Genomic DNA, 19,921 nt, shown 5'->3' on the forward strand with positions numbered 1-19,921 from the left:
TCTAGAATTCCAGCAAAATAGAAATCCTAAAGTAATGCTATTTTCATGCAAAGCCGCTTTCTTTGAAGGTTCTAGGAGGTTGATTTCTTCCTGTAAATGCTAGTGAACTTTGCATAAGGTTATCTCATCAGGAAATTCTAACACCGTTATCTCAGAGGCCCTGAAGTTATGTAATGCCTTTATATACACCTGATAGAGAGCTTATGATGCTATGTAGTGAGATGACTGGTGGTATTTTCAGTGCAAGATTAAGGAGAATACAAAGAAGAATAGTTGACTAAGATTATTGTGCAGTCTGTCGACTAGAGCTACGTCTACACTAGCACTTTTGTGGGTGTAGCTTATGTTGCTCAGGTGTGTGAAAAAAACACACCGTGGAGCGACATAAGTACACTGACAGAAGCGCTGTTGTGGACAGCACTATGTCAGCGGGAGACCTTCTCCCGTCGACATAGCGACCACTGCTCGTTGGAGGTAGTTTAATTATGTTGACGGGAGAGCTCTCTCCCGTCAGCATAGAGCAGCTGCACGAGTGACTGCACAGCTGCATCGGTACAGCTCGCTAGTATAGCCATGGCCAACAATTGCTTTAGTGCAAGATGGGACTGTAAAGTGATGGCATAAAAAGGAAGAATTATTGTAAAAATGACAAGAATTATAACAATTTTTACATGGTTGATGGCTCCTGTTAATATTGCGTTCATTATATATAATGCTTGCCTTAATATAATGTTTCTTGGAACGCAGTCCTTGTGAAAATGGGAGTGCTTGAAACCACACAATTTTCTCTCCTCTTTTGCTCTTTACTGTTAAGTCGGGGGGAATATGTAGTAAAAGTTAGAGCATAGTAGACATTAGACTTCGTTATCTGAATGCCAACATTTGTTTGAGTTATTCCTTATTTCCTCAAGTATACTGAGCTTGTGCAAGAGAATTGTATGAAGAAAATAAACTAATGATGTCTTGTACTCTACAATCTCTTGTATGTTCTCTGCTGATTCTCCATTAACAGTTACTGGTTACTTCCATTGTCCAATGTTTGTATTATACCCTGCTAGTATAACTGACTAAACAAACGATGAGTGCTGGCGTATCTTGCTTTTCCCCTACCCTAGCCTGTAAAGTGACTTTACTGTTGTACAAGAAGCTCATGATATGATCAGTAATCCACTAGCACTTCACATGTCTGTAAAATTAAGTACCTGAGCACTGTTCCATTTACTCAGTATTTAGTACTTAGCTTTTATGTAGCAGTGTATATTTAAAAAAAAAAAAAAAACTTTTCAAACATCAACTAATATTACATTATATTTCTGAACTAGGTAATAACTCCATTTATAGATAGGGTTAAGAGATTTGCCCTAGGTCCTTCAATGAGTTTTTAGAGCCAAGACTAGAAACTCAGCTTTCCTGACTCAATATTTTTTTAACCACATGACAGCGCTGCCTAGGAAAATGTTGAGACATAACTTCCTGTGGTTTGACAAATAATACACTAGGTGGCAGACTGGTTTAGTATACTGCATGAAGTGCAGTAGTTTTTCTTCCTCACCTTTGGCTTGAGTCCAGTTTAAAAGCCTCAATGGAAAGCCCTACTATAGATCACAAATTTCCACAGTCTTCACTCTGACAATAAGGATTTCCTTAATGAATTTCTCATTGTAGTTATTGATCTCCTGTCACAAAAGAGATCCCTGATATTAAGGCAATAGTAGACAAAATAGATAAAATACTTCCATTATATTTTAGCCTATGGATTTTGAGTGTTGACAGTAGCAGTCTTGTTCTAAATGTATGTTCTGTAATACCTATAGTAATCTTCTAAAATCAGAGCACAAATGGTTACCACTATACAGTTAAAATGGCAAAAGTGGTAAATGTAGAGGCATACACCTCTACAGAGATAATTTACATAATTCTGTTTTTAGTTATTTCATTGTACATTAACGAGATTATACTTGCTAAAATGTTTTTGACATTGTGCACATGTATTTAAATCTATATCTGCTCTTTTTATAAAATCACCAAATTCCTTTCTACAGGAGAGGACATCAGTTTTTACAAGAGAGAGCCACTGTTTATCACAGAATGTGTAAATTTTCTAGTTTTATTTTTGCTTTTTCGATCTAAGGGAATAAGGACAGAAGAATGAGAATCCAGAGAAGAAAATTTCATTGCTATACTACTTAGCCCAATAATTGACACATTATAAGCTATTATATAGTCTTTTGAAATAAACTTTTCCATTTGCTTTCAGTTTCACTGGACTGGCAGATCACAAATTGTTGACCCTTGTTTTTTTCTTTCTAAAAGCCTAATTTGTTATGTCACAATTTACATATAAATTAAAAATATTTAAAGTTTTGTTCACCATTATACACTATTAATTAAACAAGTTTCCTAGGTTCTCCCTTTTGGGTTTCAAAAGTCAAGGTTTTTAGGGTATATGATTTATCTGCAGCTATCATCATCTTCATCTTAATGTGGGCACATTCTGCTATACAATCTCTCCTATAAACTGGTTAAACCATTATCTGCGTGCACAGTAGAGTATGCACAGAGAACTAAAGTTCTTGATGCTATGATGGTTAAACTTTTTGTTCTCCATGTTCACTGCAGGAGAAATGAATAAACTTGATATTTTATATATGCTGTGGAAAAGATCTGACTTTCACAGAGGCAGTCACTTGACAATTAACCAGTAGATGAAGCTGAGTGAGAACTCTTTTGAGTAAAAACATTTTTTTTCAAAATTAGCTAGTCCATTAGCTATTGGCTTTTTTTCTGCATGGTTTCCTTTTCCGTGGTTGTGGTTTTAAAGATTTCAATGAAGCTGCAAAGGCCAAACATGGGTGATTGTAATGGATTTCTGAAAATTATAGAATTGCATTTATGACTAAATGGTTTCTTTACTGACTAAACACTCAGTTGTAGTACTACACTTTGGAGCCAGAGTGTAACACTCACTGGAATATGGGTAGCAATAGTAAACGGTCATCTCGGCTCACTATGATTTTCTGTTATCTTGGCTACTGAAGTCTTTGCTGAATATTTTGTTCCTAGTGTAAATAAATAAATAAAAAATGCTTTCCCAAATTGGAAATTTTTACTATTGCTGAGTTATTGCTTTCTAAGCTCCAGTACTCTTAAACTGGAACCTATGGGTTTGGGACTGAAAACTGTCCATTCTCCTAAATAGAATTCCTCTTCAGATCCATTCTGAATCATATTTTTGAGACCCCAAATCACTTCAAACAAGTGTGCATATGGACCTAGGGTTGCAAGCATGCTAGAGAAATGTATAGAAGGCCCAACTGCCCTCAATTTATTTTATCTCCAACTGTGTTGAGGAACCATCCACTCCATGTCTTAAGGAAATTAACCAGTGCTTGATTGTCTTAATCATTGACACTCAAGGAAAGCTCATGCAAGCTTTTTATCCCTCAGTTCCAGGCTATCACATGCAAAGTAATCTTGCTTGCTCCATATGTCGAGGGTCCTTTTGAGCATCAAGAAACTATGGAGTCAGCCTGCTTCTGCCCTGGCCTTAATCAGGAAACTGGACAAACTCTTAAATCACAGCAAGATTTAATCTTCTTCCTCACCCTTCCTTCCTTCCTTCCTTGGGCTCCTTGTTGTTAATCGTAAATTTACAAATCAAAGGGAGGCAAGTCACTGACACATCGGCCTGGTCCACACTAACCCCCCACTTCGAACTAAGGTACGCAACTCGAAGTACCTTAGTTCGAACTTACCGCGGGTCCAGACGCGGCAGGCAGGCTCCCCCGTCAATGCTGCGTACTCCTCTCGCCGAGCTGGAGTACCGGCGTCGACGGCGAGCACTTCCGGGATCGATTTATCGCGTCTAGACAAGACGCGATAAATCGATCCCAGAAGATCGATTGCTTACCTCCGGGTCCGGCGGTAAGTGTAGACCTACCCATCAACACCAAAGGTTAGATCAATTGAGAAGGAAGGCTTATTCATTTTTTGCTACTAGCAGCAGTATAACTGTAATGGTACACAGACTGAAAACCAGCCTCAGCAGAAACAATTCAATAGGGGCAGTTTCAGGGTGTGGAATGCAAGGAGTGCCAAGTCAGTGAAAGCGTTCCTGGATCCCATTAGCTTCATCTTCTGAATCAGCTGAAGTTCCCAGAGAGCTAAGAATCCCAACTCTTTATTTGGAATCTAGCTGTCTGAAAACCTTCTCCCCATCAGTCTGCCTCCTTCCCATCCATATTCTGAGGTCTTTTCTGTGGAAAAATAGGTGTCTCCATTTTGCCTACAGCGGGAGACTAGGGATGATGATACCTAAAGCCTCCCACATGCACATTTTACATAAACTTGTATTATGGTAGTGGCCACAACGCAGTAGGCTCTGTCCAGATATGCAGTAAGAGGCAGTCCTTGTCCTGATGACCTCACAACCTAAAACAAGCAGCAAACAAAAGGTGGAGAAAAATACTCCCCCCTCTCTCCCCCCCCCCCATCAGCTATCTCCAGCTGGTCCCCAGACTCTCCGTGAATAGTCAGTTCATTTAATTGGCGCTTTGAAGAAAGGTCCATACAGACCAGATCAGAGAAGATGTTACCTGTATAAGGGTCATGTAGGAACAAATGTGAAGATGGCTGTGGGAGAAATGGAAAAAATTGGAGGTCATCTGATCATCATGGGCAGGGAGGCAAAGTGTAAGAGTTAAACAGTTAATTTTAGGCCGTATAAGTAGAGTATATGCAAAAGGACAACTAATCAAATTCCTCAGACTGGCCCTATGCATATGGGTATGATGGTGGGAGGAAACAATGCTTTTTAAAGCCTCCCACACACCTGTCTTGTACTATGCTTTAATTTGACACTGCTTATTACTAATGGCCTCTGCAGAATGCCATTTTTGAAACTTAAACTGACCAGGAGCTACTTGAAGTCTTCCATGACTCAGACATTCAGGATGTGCCGTAACAGAGCAGAAATTGACAGGCTTTTAATACAACAATCTGATAGATGCACGCACACACGTGCGCACACACACACACACACACTGGCACCTTGCGGGACCTGGTGCACAGATGAGCAGGTGCAACTGAGAGCAAGTTGAGTGCACATATGACTCAAGAACCTACTCAGGTATGACACAGTGATGTTGCCACCATCTCCTTCCCCTACACAGAGATCCATATGAAGTCTTGAGACTGGGTACTGCTATAAGTGACACACCTGTAATCAACACAGTTGAACCACCACCTTCTGCAACTCTTGTGTGGGAATTTGCCAGAAGGACTTATGACCCATTTTAGAAGAGCCGTGGCCACCTCTTTATCTTGCCTCCATCAGATTTATAATGCTTTCAGTTTGTATCTGGCTCAGTATCTCTCAAAATGCTGGAGCTAGACAATATGCTCACTCTGTCAAATCATTTATCCAATATCTGTCCAATTAAACACTCATTGCTCATCCACCTGGGAATTGCAACTACTTGTTAATCTACAATGGAATACCACAAGGATAATTATATTAACTCTGGTTACTGGTAACTTTTCTTTCTTTATCTGAATATATAGTTTCTGCAGATCCTTGCTCACCTGCCCTTCATCCCTTGTTCCTTTGAATCAAAAACTGGAGTTTAGCCAGATGGAGAGACGCTGTGGACAATTGAGGATATGGGCCTTTTATACCCACAGAATGCTCAGCTATGACTATCAGTTTGTGTACTGTTGGGTAACTGCTTTGAAATGGTTCCAAGACTCTTGAGCAATAGTGCACCAAGATAGATCTGCTGACAGAATTCCAGTTACTTGGGTTACTTTCTTGTCTTATCACTGATGACCCTTGGAACACTAGGCTGCAATAAATGAGGAGACTACATTCCCAATTTTTTGTTGCATTATTATTGTAATGTTGAATACTGTATGTATCCAATTCTAAAACACATTGCACGGACCAGAACTCTAGAGAATAAAGAGCATACAAAACATAACTATACTTGTTTGGATTTGGTGAAACTCAGAAACTGGTATTGCAATCATTAGTACAATCCCATAATTTAAAAGGGATGCTGGTGGGATTACTAATTTATGTCCTTCATTGTGGTTCTAGCAGAAAAGCTTTACCTTTAGGGAAGTTGGTGAATTGTTTTTTGTTTTGTTTTTTAAACTGATTTTAGACATAAAAAATAAAAATGTAACACAAGGCGTCTGACTTAAGTCTTTGGATACCATGGTGTTTTTTGTGATATTAGAACCTAAATGGAACAGAATGAAAATTAGTCTCTCTTACAAGCACTGCTCAGAGTAAGTTTGACTATATTGTTTTTTGGTTATAATACATTTTCATCATCTGCCACAATTTACTTCGGGGTGGGAGTGGAGAAGTAAAACAAGAATGAACTCTTGCAGATGAAGGCCTTCGAAAATGGGATAGATGTCAGGGTACAAGGAGAGGATCTGAAACAAACACAAATCTATTAAACGTATCATTAATTTGGCATGAGAACTGCCATTTTTATTTTATTTTATTTTTTGTTCTGTTTCATTTATTTTTGCAGACAGGCTCGTGGAGAGGAGAGCATCCTCAGATAAGAATGTGGAGCCACATTCTGCTCCACAGAACCATCCTTCTGAAGATCCCTTTGGTTCTGTACCTTTCATTTCTCACCCAGGCAAGTTACATATGTAACATCACTACCTCTTATTTAAATCTCAATCTCTCTCTCTCTTTCTCTCTCTGTCTCTGTCTCTGTCTCTCTCAAAGGAAGCTTTTTCAGTTATATGACCAAACCAGTGCAAATTGGAATCATCAGCCTTGTGGCTGAAGATTGAATAGAGGACAACTTTTCTAATGTTATCGTGAATGTTTTGAAGTTTAAATCTAACCTAGCACCCAAATGCATTGATACATTTTACATTTCAAAAATTGCATATGCATGATCTATTGGATTTAATACAACCGTGTCAGTTAAAAAAAAAAATCTAATTCTATTAAGGAAATTAGTCATTTAGGTCACACGAGTATTGCTACTTTCCTCTATTGTTTTCAGCCACCAACCTTTGTCTTTTATTTTTGTTGTTGGTTCCTCTGTTTTATTAGAACCTCCAGGTGCAACAGCAGAGGGATAAAGAGCTTAGCTTTGTCTGGTTACAGTCACACTTATGACACTGAGACTCTGTATAACTTTTTCTTTATAGAGACAGATTTTCTGACTGTACTGTGAACTCTGGGATCTATAAACCAAGTTGTGCTCTGTCGCTTACTAACTTGCCAGTTACTAAAAATTCTGCAACAAGAACTTCATTGACAATTTTAAGGCATGAGGTAGAATAGAATCTAGGGCACTCCTCCATAACATTTAAAAAAAAGCTTTTGTTACTTTGTACTACTGTGGAGCCAGCAATGAGTAAAATAAGGTGTAACTTAAAGATGCTCAAAGTTGTGGGTATGTTGAGTTAAAAATGCCCTCTTCATGTGATTTTTCTGACTGTCCATATCCACAGTAATGGTTCCTCTAATATGCTCAGATTTCACTTTGTCTTCAATCTTGTCTACTTTTTTTTTTTTTTTTTTTTTTTGCAGCCACATTCCCTTTTCTTCTTTCACTTCGCATTTCTGTGAATCTCCTTGTGTGACTTAGGCCCTTTCTGACCATGTATAGCCAGGTGTGAACAGAATAATATTTGGCCTTCTGTTCTCTGTGGTACTCATTAAGAGCTAGGCTGTTCTGTTCTCATTCTCTATCAACTTTTTCCTTGTCAGACTGCCTTAAACTGGTTCTGCTCACATGATTACATTTTCTGAGTTTTCTTCCATTATATCTGCTCAGCAAGCACTAAATTACCACCTTCAATCACCGTGCTCTAAAGAGTTCTAGCATTTCTCAGGTCTCTTAAGCCTGTCCTAAGGACTGTGTGTTCTCCATAGAACTAGAGACTCTAGGATTTGCATTATGCAGTATCTGCAAAGACTCTTTGCCATATAGGCAAGGCTGAATTAATGTGAAATAAGGAAAGAAATGGTTCCCTTTGTGTGGTGGCCACCCAAATCAACATCGCTGTTTTACTTTCCTGATCTTGATACACTCAGCAAGCAAAGGTATCCTGCACTGAGATACTTTTTAGGTCTGGAAACTTTTAATAGGCCCTTAACTTCTGACACAACTTTTTGATGCTTTTACTCTGCTACTGCTTCTCAGCCTGCTGTGCCTATAACCTTCAGATAATTAAATTGAATTTACTAAATCATATAATGAAAACCCCCCACTTTTTTCCATTTACATATTTAGGATAAACTTGAGTCCAGGAAATGGAAGAGCTGCGGAGATCTAGAGAGAAAAACTATATACCCTCACTATTGACTTTTGCCATTTATAAAACTTACAAAAAGGTATCTCCATTTAAAAAAAAATATTTACAATCCTGGATCAGTTAAGGCTGAAAAGTAAGAGGAGACTTACAAAAGATCTTCTCTAGCTGTTGGTTGTAAAAAATTCTTACACCACAGCAGACTGGGAGGCCTGGCATATGTTGGGGTCTTTTACTGGGAAAAAAACTGCAACAAATGTCAATGTTCTTCTTCGCGTGATGGTCCCTATTGTATTCCACTGCGGGTTACACACTCTCACAATGTGTCTGGAGCCAGAGAATTTGAAAGTAGTGTCCATTGATCCGCGCATGCTCCCAGGCTCACCTTGTGCCTCTGACTGAGGGGATAAAGGGCAGGGCAGACTGACCGCCTCTCCAGTTCCTTCTCACCGCTGCTTGGTGCGGGTCGGAACCTCTCTCTGTCCATAGCTTCAGCTTCGCCCCTTAAAATAAAATTTAGCTTTGTAAATAGTTTGTGTTGTGTTATGTTAATCCTGGGGGGACCCTCCCCACTAAACCTCCTGTGGGTACTATAAACACAGCTTTCAAAAGTGGCTTTATTAGGTTAATTTCTTCAACAAGGGCAATTTGTTGAGGTATTGGACATGAATCAGTGCTATTTAGCAAATACAGAAGCCTGAACGAACGTCTTTTCTTTACAAGGTGACAGTTATTTTTCCCCTAAATTCTTGACAGCATATCTACACCACAATCTGTCAAATCTCAAAGCAGTTTATAATGTCTTGTGATGGCTGGCACAGTTTGGTACAGCTTATGAAAGAGTTCTGAGTCCTACCAACGAATTGGTCCTTTGTATGTTAACTTCTGGTAGAGTGTTTTAGTTAAAAAAACACAAAAAAAAATTCCCATAAATAAATTTCTGCTATTAGAAATGGTACTCAATGGTAATAGATAGTTAACTGCCTTGGTCTCAGCCTTTTAAGAATAACTAAACTGGATCCATACAATTCCCAGGAACTTGAAGACTTTTAAAAAAAAATACTTTCAGGCTCCCAAGGGCTGGAATTATTCTCTGAATCAAGTTGTATTTTCTAGCTTTTGGTAAAAACATTTTTTAAAAAGCAGAGTCTTCATTTCTTTATTACTGCAAAGCATCTCTAATGAAACTAATGGATATTTTTACCAGCTTTCCCTGAAAATTTAATTTTGAACAGGTAAATTATAGTGAAAGTGTCCCAGTCCTCAGACTGTGGTAATCAAGGATAATGGATGATGCATGATTTTAAATCTATAGGCATGATTTTAGACCATGGCAACTCCTGTAGTAAGTTTCTCCCCATCATATTTTTACTATAACACACATTACTATAGATTTTGATTTGTAAATGTGAGGCACAAGTCTCTTAAATTTAGACAGAAGAAATATGGAATAGAGTTGAGTCAGTGGGGCAAAGTTGCATAAAACACCTGATTCCCTATATAAATATCAAATATGACTGCACAGTTCTCCAGCTGCATGCAAAACATACATACTTTGGTACTTTTGAGTTGCCTGGTAGATGATGCAGTTAACGGATGCCAGTATCTCTGGCTAAATGATCATCTACTAAGCAGTGGTCCACTTCACAGTAAGAATATCTGTGAGTTCATGGAGTAATTCACTTTAGGGGGAAAAAATCTTTTTAAAAAAACCTCGCACTTAATATTGTAGACTTTGACGGGGAAAAAAGCATAGCTTATATTGCAGTAATCTTTCTTTATTAAACTCTGGCTGTCAGTTTCCTTCTACAATGGGAATTCATGATCTGTGACAAGTTGATGGTCCAGGACAACGCTGATTGCTTTGCTCTTGAAATGACTCAAGTATACTCCTGTCACTCATTTTGTTGTGTGATCATCTTCAGTCCTTGCCTTTTGGGGGATGAGTAGAGATCCTTTGGAGACTGTATAACTAGGCATCCTTTAATAGTAAATAATGAAGTAGGTTTTCTACTATCATTAAAATAGATCAGTACATCAGGATCATGCATTATGTAAGTCCACTCATGTTGCATGATACAAGAGAGGTGCCACTAAAAACCATCAGACGTAACAAGTGTAAAGTTATTCACAGATGTGTTTTGAAGGGGGAAAAAACACATTCTAAGAACCAAATGTTTGTTTTAATTTCCAGTTCTTGTCTTGAAAACAAGAGCAGCAAGCAGCATAATTCTATTACAATATTCAGCAGCTGCTGCTCTGCCTGTCGTCAAAGAAATAGTGCAGATTTAGTTGAAATGTCCCAGTAATCCTGGGGCCTGACATGTGGCAAATTGCTGTGAAATGATGGCGGCAGTATGTTACCAATTCAAAGAAAGCGTAAGGCCCTTATGCCCTACTCTTCCGCTCCCCCCACCCCAGCCCCTAAAATGATGAACCAGCAGAAGGCATGTAATTACTGCAGTTGTTACAAGCCATTCATCCTCTTATAATCGGATGTCTAGAAAAAGAACATCAGAACAGAAAATTTCCTTGAAGATTAGGATCTTCTTATATGATTAAAGATGTTCCACCTGCCTTGCATTTGAGTGAAGAACAATTGTCTCCTACAAGATGCAAACCTGATTAGAAGTGTAGCAATCTGAGCAGTACATTGCAAACAGATGTTACTGCATATTTCTTCAGCTTTTATAAATATATATTTGAAAATTTCATTGCAGCAGTTTACAGTTTGAGAAGATTATTAAAAAAAAAATGAAATCTTCTGCCATGTTGATTTTGAAGTGCATTCTGACATTAAAATGTCATTAAATAAACAAAATCCATTTTTCCCTTTAGGCATTTATTTTGATGCATTTTTAAAATTTTTGGTAAATGAAGTATAGTTTGACAACTCCTATTTTTGGGGTTGAAAATAGAAATTTTCCTCCATCAATAACAGTAAAACTATGTAATGTTTAAACTTATGTGAATTATCAACAATACAGGGGCTTTGTATTTGGATATTTATTTTTACTTGTTTAAGGTTGAATTTAGCGCTCATTAATTTAACCAACAGCGACTCTGACCATAAAGTCACCAGGAATGTTATTGTTGATTTCTAGTGGGAGTATGCCCATTCCCTGAAAGCATGTTTGAGCTGTGCTTAATCATAATGTGTGCAGGTATGTAGTGGAAGCTTCGTCAAGCAATGATGAATCCAGCTAAGTCTTGAGGTGATCTCAAAATCAGTGGTGGCTTAAAGAGGATTGTCTTTAAACACATGTTTCACTGTGTATTTTTGGTGTATATAAAAAGTAAAGAAAACTCTTTTATTTCTGCAGAAACTGCTGTAACCTTCTGATAGGCGTTCTCTTCCTTTTACCCCCAAAAGGGCCTGATTCTCCCCTTTCTTAAACTGGTTTAAATCTGGATTAATTCCACTGAAGGCAATGGAGACACCGTTGTAAAACCAGTGTAAGTGAGAGGAAAACCAGGTTTACTATCTCTATAACTATATTTTCTCAGCATATGATTTAGAAGTTGCAGAAGTTTAATACATCCATAATATATCATATTTTCCTCAGCAAAGCTGATGAAAATCATACGAAGCAAAATGTGAATCTCTTCACTGAAATGGGGGGGAAAAGAGGGTTGCTGGATTTGCTTTTGTATTCTAATAAGTATCCTACAGTTTCAGTGGGGAGTAAGTCAGGAAATTAATCTCAGGTTTTGAATAAAATGTTGTGCTTCTTCCTCTAGGAAATAGTTTTTCACAGTTATACCTGCAGATAACAAAGAAATCAAGATATTCTATTAATAGAAGTGGAATGACTTTTGGCCTTATACTGCTGAGTCATTTAAATAACTGTTCCAAATTAACCCCCATAAACTGGCACTTAGTATGCACTTACAAGTACCCTGGGGAGGGCGCGAAGAGGCAACTTATTTCTAGATCTAAACAAAAACAATCTGTGCATACAAACAAGGAAAACCTACTTCTGTGGCTTGTACACACAGTATGAGAAGTAAGCAGTTTAGGGCAGAAGTGTTACGTAAATGAAAGTTAGATTTTATTCTAAGTCTAATAGTAACCAGAGGTAATTTTTAAATTGCTAATAGTCGCATCCAGATAAGGAGCAAGGACAACCCAATCCTAAACTATGAAATAATTAACTGTCCTGGGGGAAAATATTCTGTAAATCTGATTATTCCAAAATTCCAGATGGAGTGGGTAATATTGAGGGTGGTTTTGATAGGGATGAGAATTAACAGAACGTATCTCTCACCCACACTTCTTTGCAAGCTATGTCTTGTAAGCTTCAGATTTACATCCAAGACACCCAAACTTGATCTCACTGTTCGTTACTGTCAATAAATGGTAACAGAATGCTGACACAAAGCTGTGGTTTGGAAAGATCTTACAGGTTTAAAGAAACAAATCCCCAACATAGTTTCTTGTTCTCTATTCTTGGGTTGTCTCCTATATTTTAGGTTTTTTGTCACCAATTTTAAACTGCAGCGGTTCACATTAGACCATGGCAGAGTGAGAACTAAGAATGAGTCAGAATGGCTGCTGCTTCGTTAAAATCTTTTAAAATGAGAGGTTGAAAGGGGAGCAAGGGATGAACAAGGGTCTTTCCAGTGCACTTCTGTGTGAAAGTTCTTTGCGTTATAGTACTAGCTGAGGAGACAGAGCTTTGATTCTAGTCCCCACACTTACACGGTTCTGGTTTTAGCGTTTAAGTGGGCACTCTTTTCTATTATGTAGGATAGGAACATTCAAACGAGAAAATGACTTGGCAGTCATCAAAGAATGAAAATCCTGCATATGTCTTCAAAGTAAGCCTGGAACCACAGAAATAATATATTATGAATTGTTTTTCTACTGTGAGAGTTATAATTAGTCTTCACGCCACTTGTTCAGAAACTGTGATGCTCTTTTTTTTTTTTTTCAACCCCATAGCAACAGATGCGATGCTTTTGTAACTGCATTGCATTCATAAGCTGAAGAAGTAGGAAGTTCAAGTTGAAAGGACATTATTTCTATGCGTGATATGCTCTGGGAAGTGCAGTTACTTTGTTCTCTAATTTTAAAAATGTACAAAAATGGGTATCTAGAGTGGGTTTCTGAGTTTTAGAAATTTAAGTGGCCTAATTTTCAAAAATACTAAGAGCTCAGTAGCTCCCACAGAAGTCATGGGAGCTCATCAGTGCTCAGCACTTTCAAAAAGCAACAGAGGGTCCTGTGGCACCTTTAAGACTAACAGAAGTATTGGGAGCATAAGCTTTCGTGGGTAAGAACCTCACTTTTTCAGATGCAAGTCTTACCCACGAAAGCTTATGCTCCCAATACTTCTGTTAGTCTTAAAGGTGCCACAGGACCCTCTGTTGCTTTTTACAGATTCAGACTAACACGGCTACCCCTCTGATACTCAGCACTTTCAAGAATCAAGCCACTTATTTAGGTACCTACATATGGTTTTAGGACTTTACCATTATGTCCATGTTCTCAAAAACCTTGGTTAGGAGGTGGTCCAGTTGGTTAAAACTGCTATACTTACTATATACAGGCAAGGACTTGGTGAAAAACTAATGGTCTCCTATAAATGTATAGGTCATTATTTTTGTATGATCTACCTACTTCAATGCTGATATAGCATAATCTTTATTCTGAAATAGCCTCTCATATGTATATGATCTCTGTTCAATAGATTGATAGGTGGGAACAGTAAAAGACTTCAATCCTAATTCATCAGACACTTAGAATAAATAAGAAAGCACTCAAATAACACTAGTCCTAACAATTTATTCTTCCTGTTCCATGCTCTGCCTTGATCCTTATTGCATCTCTGTGCAGATATTTAGATCTATTTCTTCAGTATTACCATTAGTGATGTATGGATGCTAACAATGTCTAAGGACTCCATAGAACAATCTCAGACAAACACAACCCTTTTATCGACCTGATCCTGGAAACATGCCTGTGAGTAACGCTACTCATGTGACTAGTCCCATTAGCCTCAATAGGACTGCCTGTTCCTATGCCATTACAAGGAATGGGGGCATCAAAGCTGATCGGCAATGGAACAGTTAGTCATATATTGACTGTTTGTTTGCAGAGTGCTCTAAATATGAAAACTAAATATTATTTTATGTCAGCTATTAAGCTGTTCCCAAATCTCTCAAAGCTCTCTTGGCTTTATTATGGCTGAAAGAAAAACATCGATAAAGGCTATGTTGACAATAAGAGGTGCTCGGGTGATCAGACCCAATAACAGCAAATGTTCATCCCAGTAAACAAACAAAAACCACCTAACCACTTCAGGTATAGTTAAAATAAGACCTCTTTACAATAGACATAGCAAGCAAGCTCAAATTAAAAAATTATTTCCCAACCAATTTCTTCCCTCTTTCCTCCATTCTCAAGCCCATTCCTCTACAGGGGTTATTGTCCACATATTGAAAAACTAAGCTTTAGGATGTTAATCTAGGTCAACAAAAGTGAAGTTGACTTAGTGTGCTAGGACTTTTAAACTGTATAGATCAGATCCAGCACCATTGATTATAATGGGCACAGGCTCAAGCCCCAAGTCTGCCATGACAGAACACGTGTAATAAAAATGTTTTCCATTGAAAAGTAAACACGCCCCATAATATGGGACAAATCTTGCCACAGTATATGCTCCAGGGGGTCAAACACAGCCCTCACAGTTTCTCTTTGTCTTGCTAATGCAGTTTGCAGATGGTTAGTCTCCTAGCATCATCGGGGTGAGAGCAGGAAGATGAGAATAAAGACTAGTATGTGATATTTAGATATTTTCAGTGTACCAAATTTTCAGTTCATCAGACAGAAATTGAACCATTTACCTGTTACAAGTGTTCAACTATCTTCATACAGATATAGGTGTGTGTAGGTATATACAAAAAAGCAGAATATACACTCACTTTGGTACACATTTTAAAAACAGGTTTGTCTTTCTGAACCTGATGTTGCTAATGTCTACCCTAAATCAGATAGATTTAGGTTATTTTCATTTTGCAAACTAATCACATTCATGTTAACAATTACAGTGTCTCAACAAATATTGGAAATGTCAGGATTTGGAAGACATGGGGTTATCAAGTCCAACATGAAGGCTATACCTTTGGGAAATCTAAAGTGTCCAATAATCCAGATTTTAATTTAACAGTAAACCAAATGTGTACTATTTAAACTAAGAACAGATAAGAAGCAATTTAACACCAGAAGCAAACAAACAGTCCAAAGCTATAATCACCTGATGTTTCTGGTCATTTTGTTCTTAATTCCATACAAAAAACATACATTACTTCTAAAGTCGTATTATGTCTCTGGGCATGTTTTAGAGGTGAAAAAGTGGTTACCAAAACTATTCATTTATACTTTTTTCATAGAATACAACAAGATAGTCCAGTAAGTGTCTACTTCCTGCCAGAAATAGACCATTAACCATCAAAAGATAATATTGACCTTGCTTGGGGTGATAAAGTTGCATACTCCTTGAGTGACAAAGGAATAAACCATAAGCCAACAGCAGAAGCTTTACCAGTTAGAAACCAATGAGTAGACTGACAAACTTTTTACTCAGACTAATTCATCATTTAAGAAAAGAAAGAAAAAAACCATGCAAACTTGCCCTGTACTGTGAACCATCTTCAGTTGCTTATATTCCAGGGGTGCTGATTTTTTTTATGAAAAGAGAGGGCCCAATTCTTTAGTCCTTGCTCAAGCACCACTGTCATTAAAGTGTATGTAAAGTTTGCTTAGGTGAGGACTTTCTGGGTCAAGTGCATTACTACAAAGGTTGTTAATTGCTTTAACAGTACATAGCTGTCCTACCTATAACTTACGTTGGGTGTTGACTGTGATGTAATGATTTATTGATTTATATTTATGCATTAATGACTGTTGCATATGGATATATTACTGAATCTTACTGACTTAAACTGCCCACAGTGGACAGTCCAAATAGCTCCCCCAGCACAAACCATTTCAATTGACCATAAATCAACTAGCGATTATCAATTAGTCGAGCAAATGCTTGATCAAAAATATGTTTTGTTCCATGCTCTGAAGGTCGATAAAAGTGATCTCTTGTGATTCACCCAGAAGAAGTGGCTTCCATGCTAGGGGACTCTCCTGAAATTAACCAGCCTCAACTCCCTACACGAAAACATCATCGCACGGTCAGCAAAAGAGCTTCAACTGAGATGACGAGGCATAGGAAGGGGAAGCTGTTCAAGTTGTACAGGACCCAAACCACGTCTGGCCTTATCAATTAAACTGAACTGGGAAGCAGTCCATGGAGCATAGATGTTAAACTCAGATCCAAAATCCTGCCCTTGACACACACACAACGGAAAAGCTGCATGAGATCTTTTGCCTTTAGGTGGATTTTCCCCTACTATGCTACAATTGTATTTGTAGAAACAGTGCCTTGGGCTGGGGGTTACAAATCTGGCCCATCTCTGAAGTAGGTGACTGTATGTCAGTTGTAAGAAGTATTTTTTTTTTATAAATTCAAAATATATTTCAATTTAAAAATAAACATGCCTTTTAAAGTCTTTCATATTACATTTTAAAATGTATTAACTGCTGTAAGAATGGAGTTACATGTGGGGGGAGTGTAGGTGAGGGAAGAGAGGTAATTTGCCCTTCTGTATTTTTAACGCATTTGCCATACCACCCATCCCTCTTCCTTCCTGCTGATTATGAAGCACTTCAACGTAGCAGTGCTCTGCTGATAGGTGTTAGCAGTTGCTTTTTTTCCTATCTGGAGTGGAATACGGTAGTGGTTTACTTCACTTTATTGCTCCCCATTAAAAGAGACACTCATCCCCTCCTCCTTGCCCATCAGTTTAATCAATGTAACCATCTCCCTCTTTCCAAATCCTTCCATTGGCTGCCTACCCACTATTGCATCCAACTTAAGCTTCTCATCAACTACCTTCAAAGCTCACTGTAATTCTGGTCCTCCCTACTAATCTCTCCTTGGCAAGCTTTGTCTTGCCCCTCATCCCTTCTACTCCACCCATGCTCTGACCCTTGTCCACTCATTTGTCAGCTTTTTGCACAAGCCTCTCTGTGGGGTCTTCCATGTGACCCTCTATGCTACATATGAGCTCATCTGCAAAGACTTGACCCTGTTCACATTTAAGTCCCTCTTAAAGAAACATTTGTGTGATGCCTATAATGATTCTAGTTCGGGGGTTCTTAACCTTTTTCTTTCTAAGCCAGCCACCCCCCCCCCAACATGCTATAAAACTCCACGGCCCACCTATGCCACAACAACTGTTTTTATGCCAGGGCCAGCATTAGGGAGTAACAATTAGGGCAATTGCCCTGGGCCCTTCGCCACAGGGGGACGTCCAAAGCTAAGTTGCTCAGGCTTCGGCGTCAGCCCCGGATGGCGGGGCTCAGGGCCCCGGGCTTCAGCCCCATGCGGTGGGGCTTTGTCTTTCTGCCCTGGGCCCCAGCAAGTCTAAAATCAGCTCGTGGGCCCCAGGCCCCTGGTTAAGAAGCACTGCTCTAGTTAACTTGTATATAAACTGTCTCTTTCCTCAGTCTCTATTTACTTGTCTGGCTTTAGATTGGAGGTCTTAGCTCAGGGTCTCTCCTTCTTTCAGTGTTTGGAAAGTACCTGGCTCATAGGAGGCACTGCTGTCAATAATTAATAAAGCCAAAAGTAAAGGCCAGTACAAGAGCTTAGCTTTGTATTTTCCACTGTAGGACAGCAAACCCCAGTAATAAAACAACTGCTGCTAGGAGAGAGTCAGTCCTTTTTTGTAGTTAAAAAATGGGATCTCATTAAAGATCATCAGTGCTGTGCTTCAGTAAGAGCGAGGACCTGAGAAGGAAGTAGCGCATTTTCAGTAAATTAAATTGATTTACTTCGGTGTGATACTATAAACATGAGACCTGTATTCATTAAGCAATCTTCTGTTGGTGAAATGAAATTTATCTACAAAGATATAAATATTCTCCATAGTGTGTGTGTGTATGTGTGTGTCCTTTAGGATGAAAGGTGCTGTATAAGACACCTGTAAGATAGTAAAATATTAGCATAACCGAACTCTGAATTTTACAAAGGTCTCAAGGGAGCCATGACACCTACGTAAAATCAGGGGTTCAGGTGACCCCTGTTCCCTCAGTTACAGGCTGGCTGAGTCAGCAGAAAAGGGCACTGAAGCTAAACTCGTGGCACTCCTAATTTCTGCAACAGGGGAGTTCTGAAGTTCTGCTGGAGCAAATCTAACCCCCTGCAGGAGTGGAGCTGTAGCAGGGCTCTCTCCACCCCTGCAGGTGATTAAGAGGTCTGCTTATGGTTTACTACACTCAGTAGCACATCAGACTAGTAACAGGTAACTTGAGTTAGAATATCTAGCTCTTGTATAGCACATTTCATCCATAGATCTCAAAGGGCTTTACAAAATACTGACCTCCTGATCGATATCATTCCCATTTTACAGATGGTGAAACTGAGGCAGAGAGGTGAAGTGACTTTCCCAAGGCCACCAAGTAGGCCAGTGACAGAACCAGGAATAGAACCCAGCTCCCTTATATAACAGTCTGGTGCTTCATCCACTAGGCAACTCTGCCTCACCCATAAAACTGGGGTTGCATCGTAGAAAAAAAATCATTTAATGAAAGAGGTAATTTTGTGCTATTCAGATGGAGCCTAAATAAAGATGAGCTGCCTTTTCTATTTCTCTCCTCCCCCACCCTTTTTTTGGTTAAAAGCTCTATAGACACTATTTTGGCCTCATAATTAACAAAAGTATTCCAAGTAATTAGACTTGAGCCTCTACTACCTCAAGTACCTTTTTCTGGAGTGGGAAGAATATTCTCTGATCTGTCTCTGCAAACCTACTATCCTGTACAACTGAAACAGGACCCATAATCTCTGTTCCATGGAGACTGCAGAAAGATCCTTTAACGTATCCCCTTTATGCTATTTCATAAGCCTTGATTTTGTATTTGTAGTTTGTGTCTTTCTAGTGCATCAGTGTTTTACCAAGAAAATGAACAGACTGTAGGTAGTAAGACCCTGATTCAGTAAGGCACTTAAGCATGTGCTTAACATCAAGCATGTGCTTAAGTGCTTTGCTGAACCAGGGCCAAAGTATTGTAGTAGGTGAGAAATTAGAACATAGCTTTTAAAATGTGCTTCTGGGGAGGAGGGAAGAGATGTGACCTTTTAAAATAACGCAACAAAACGGTGTTTCATAACAGCTACATCTTTTTATAAATATAAGTGGTACTGCTCAAGCATCTGTTTTTGCTGGCTTTTTCATAGGGAATTTGCATATGCTTATACATATTCTGATCCAGAGACACCGCCAGGTTGTCACATTCACCAATCGTTCACCCTACACGTGGTGCTGTATAAAAAATACTTCTGGGACTGTATTGCAGCCATGTGGCTTGCTGGTGTGTTGAATTCCCCCACCTCCTCTTCATCTGTGTAGTTCTTCACACAAAACCTTCTTAATCAGACTATGTGCAGGAAAAGGTGAATTTCACCCTTTGAGAGCGCCTGCAACGACACTAATCAGCATTATTGTTACTACCATCATACTGTTCTATGATCCATTCTCAAGTGATGGTGCTGCCATGGGATCTATG

The 19,921-nt window shown here is 38.8% G+C and overlaps 1 protein-coding gene across 3 annotated transcripts in view; it reads left to right on the forward strand.

Moving 5' to 3' along the window:
* BMP2K (BMP2 inducible kinase) overlaps nt 1-19,921 on the forward strand; it is a 119,317-nt gene that overhangs the window by 95,319 nt on the left and 4,077 nt on the right. For 2 of the 3 annotated variants that reach the window (XM_065404958.1, XM_065404957.1), the window contains exon 15: nt 6,546-6,659. The exons of the other annotated variant lie outside the window; for it this stretch is intronic. In XM_065404958.1, the coding sequence (XP_065261030.1) occupies nt 6,546-6,659 (114 nt within the window). The remainder of the gene's footprint in view (nt 1-6,545; nt 6,660-19,921) is intronic. 3 annotated transcript variants of the gene reach the window in all.

The sequence above is a fragment of the Emys orbicularis genome, chromosome 5, assembly GCF_028017835.1.
Source record: "Emys orbicularis isolate rEmyOrb1 chromosome 5, rEmyOrb1.hap1, whole genome shotgun sequence".
NCBI lineage: Eukaryota > Metazoa > Chordata > Testudines > Emydidae > Emys > Emys orbicularis.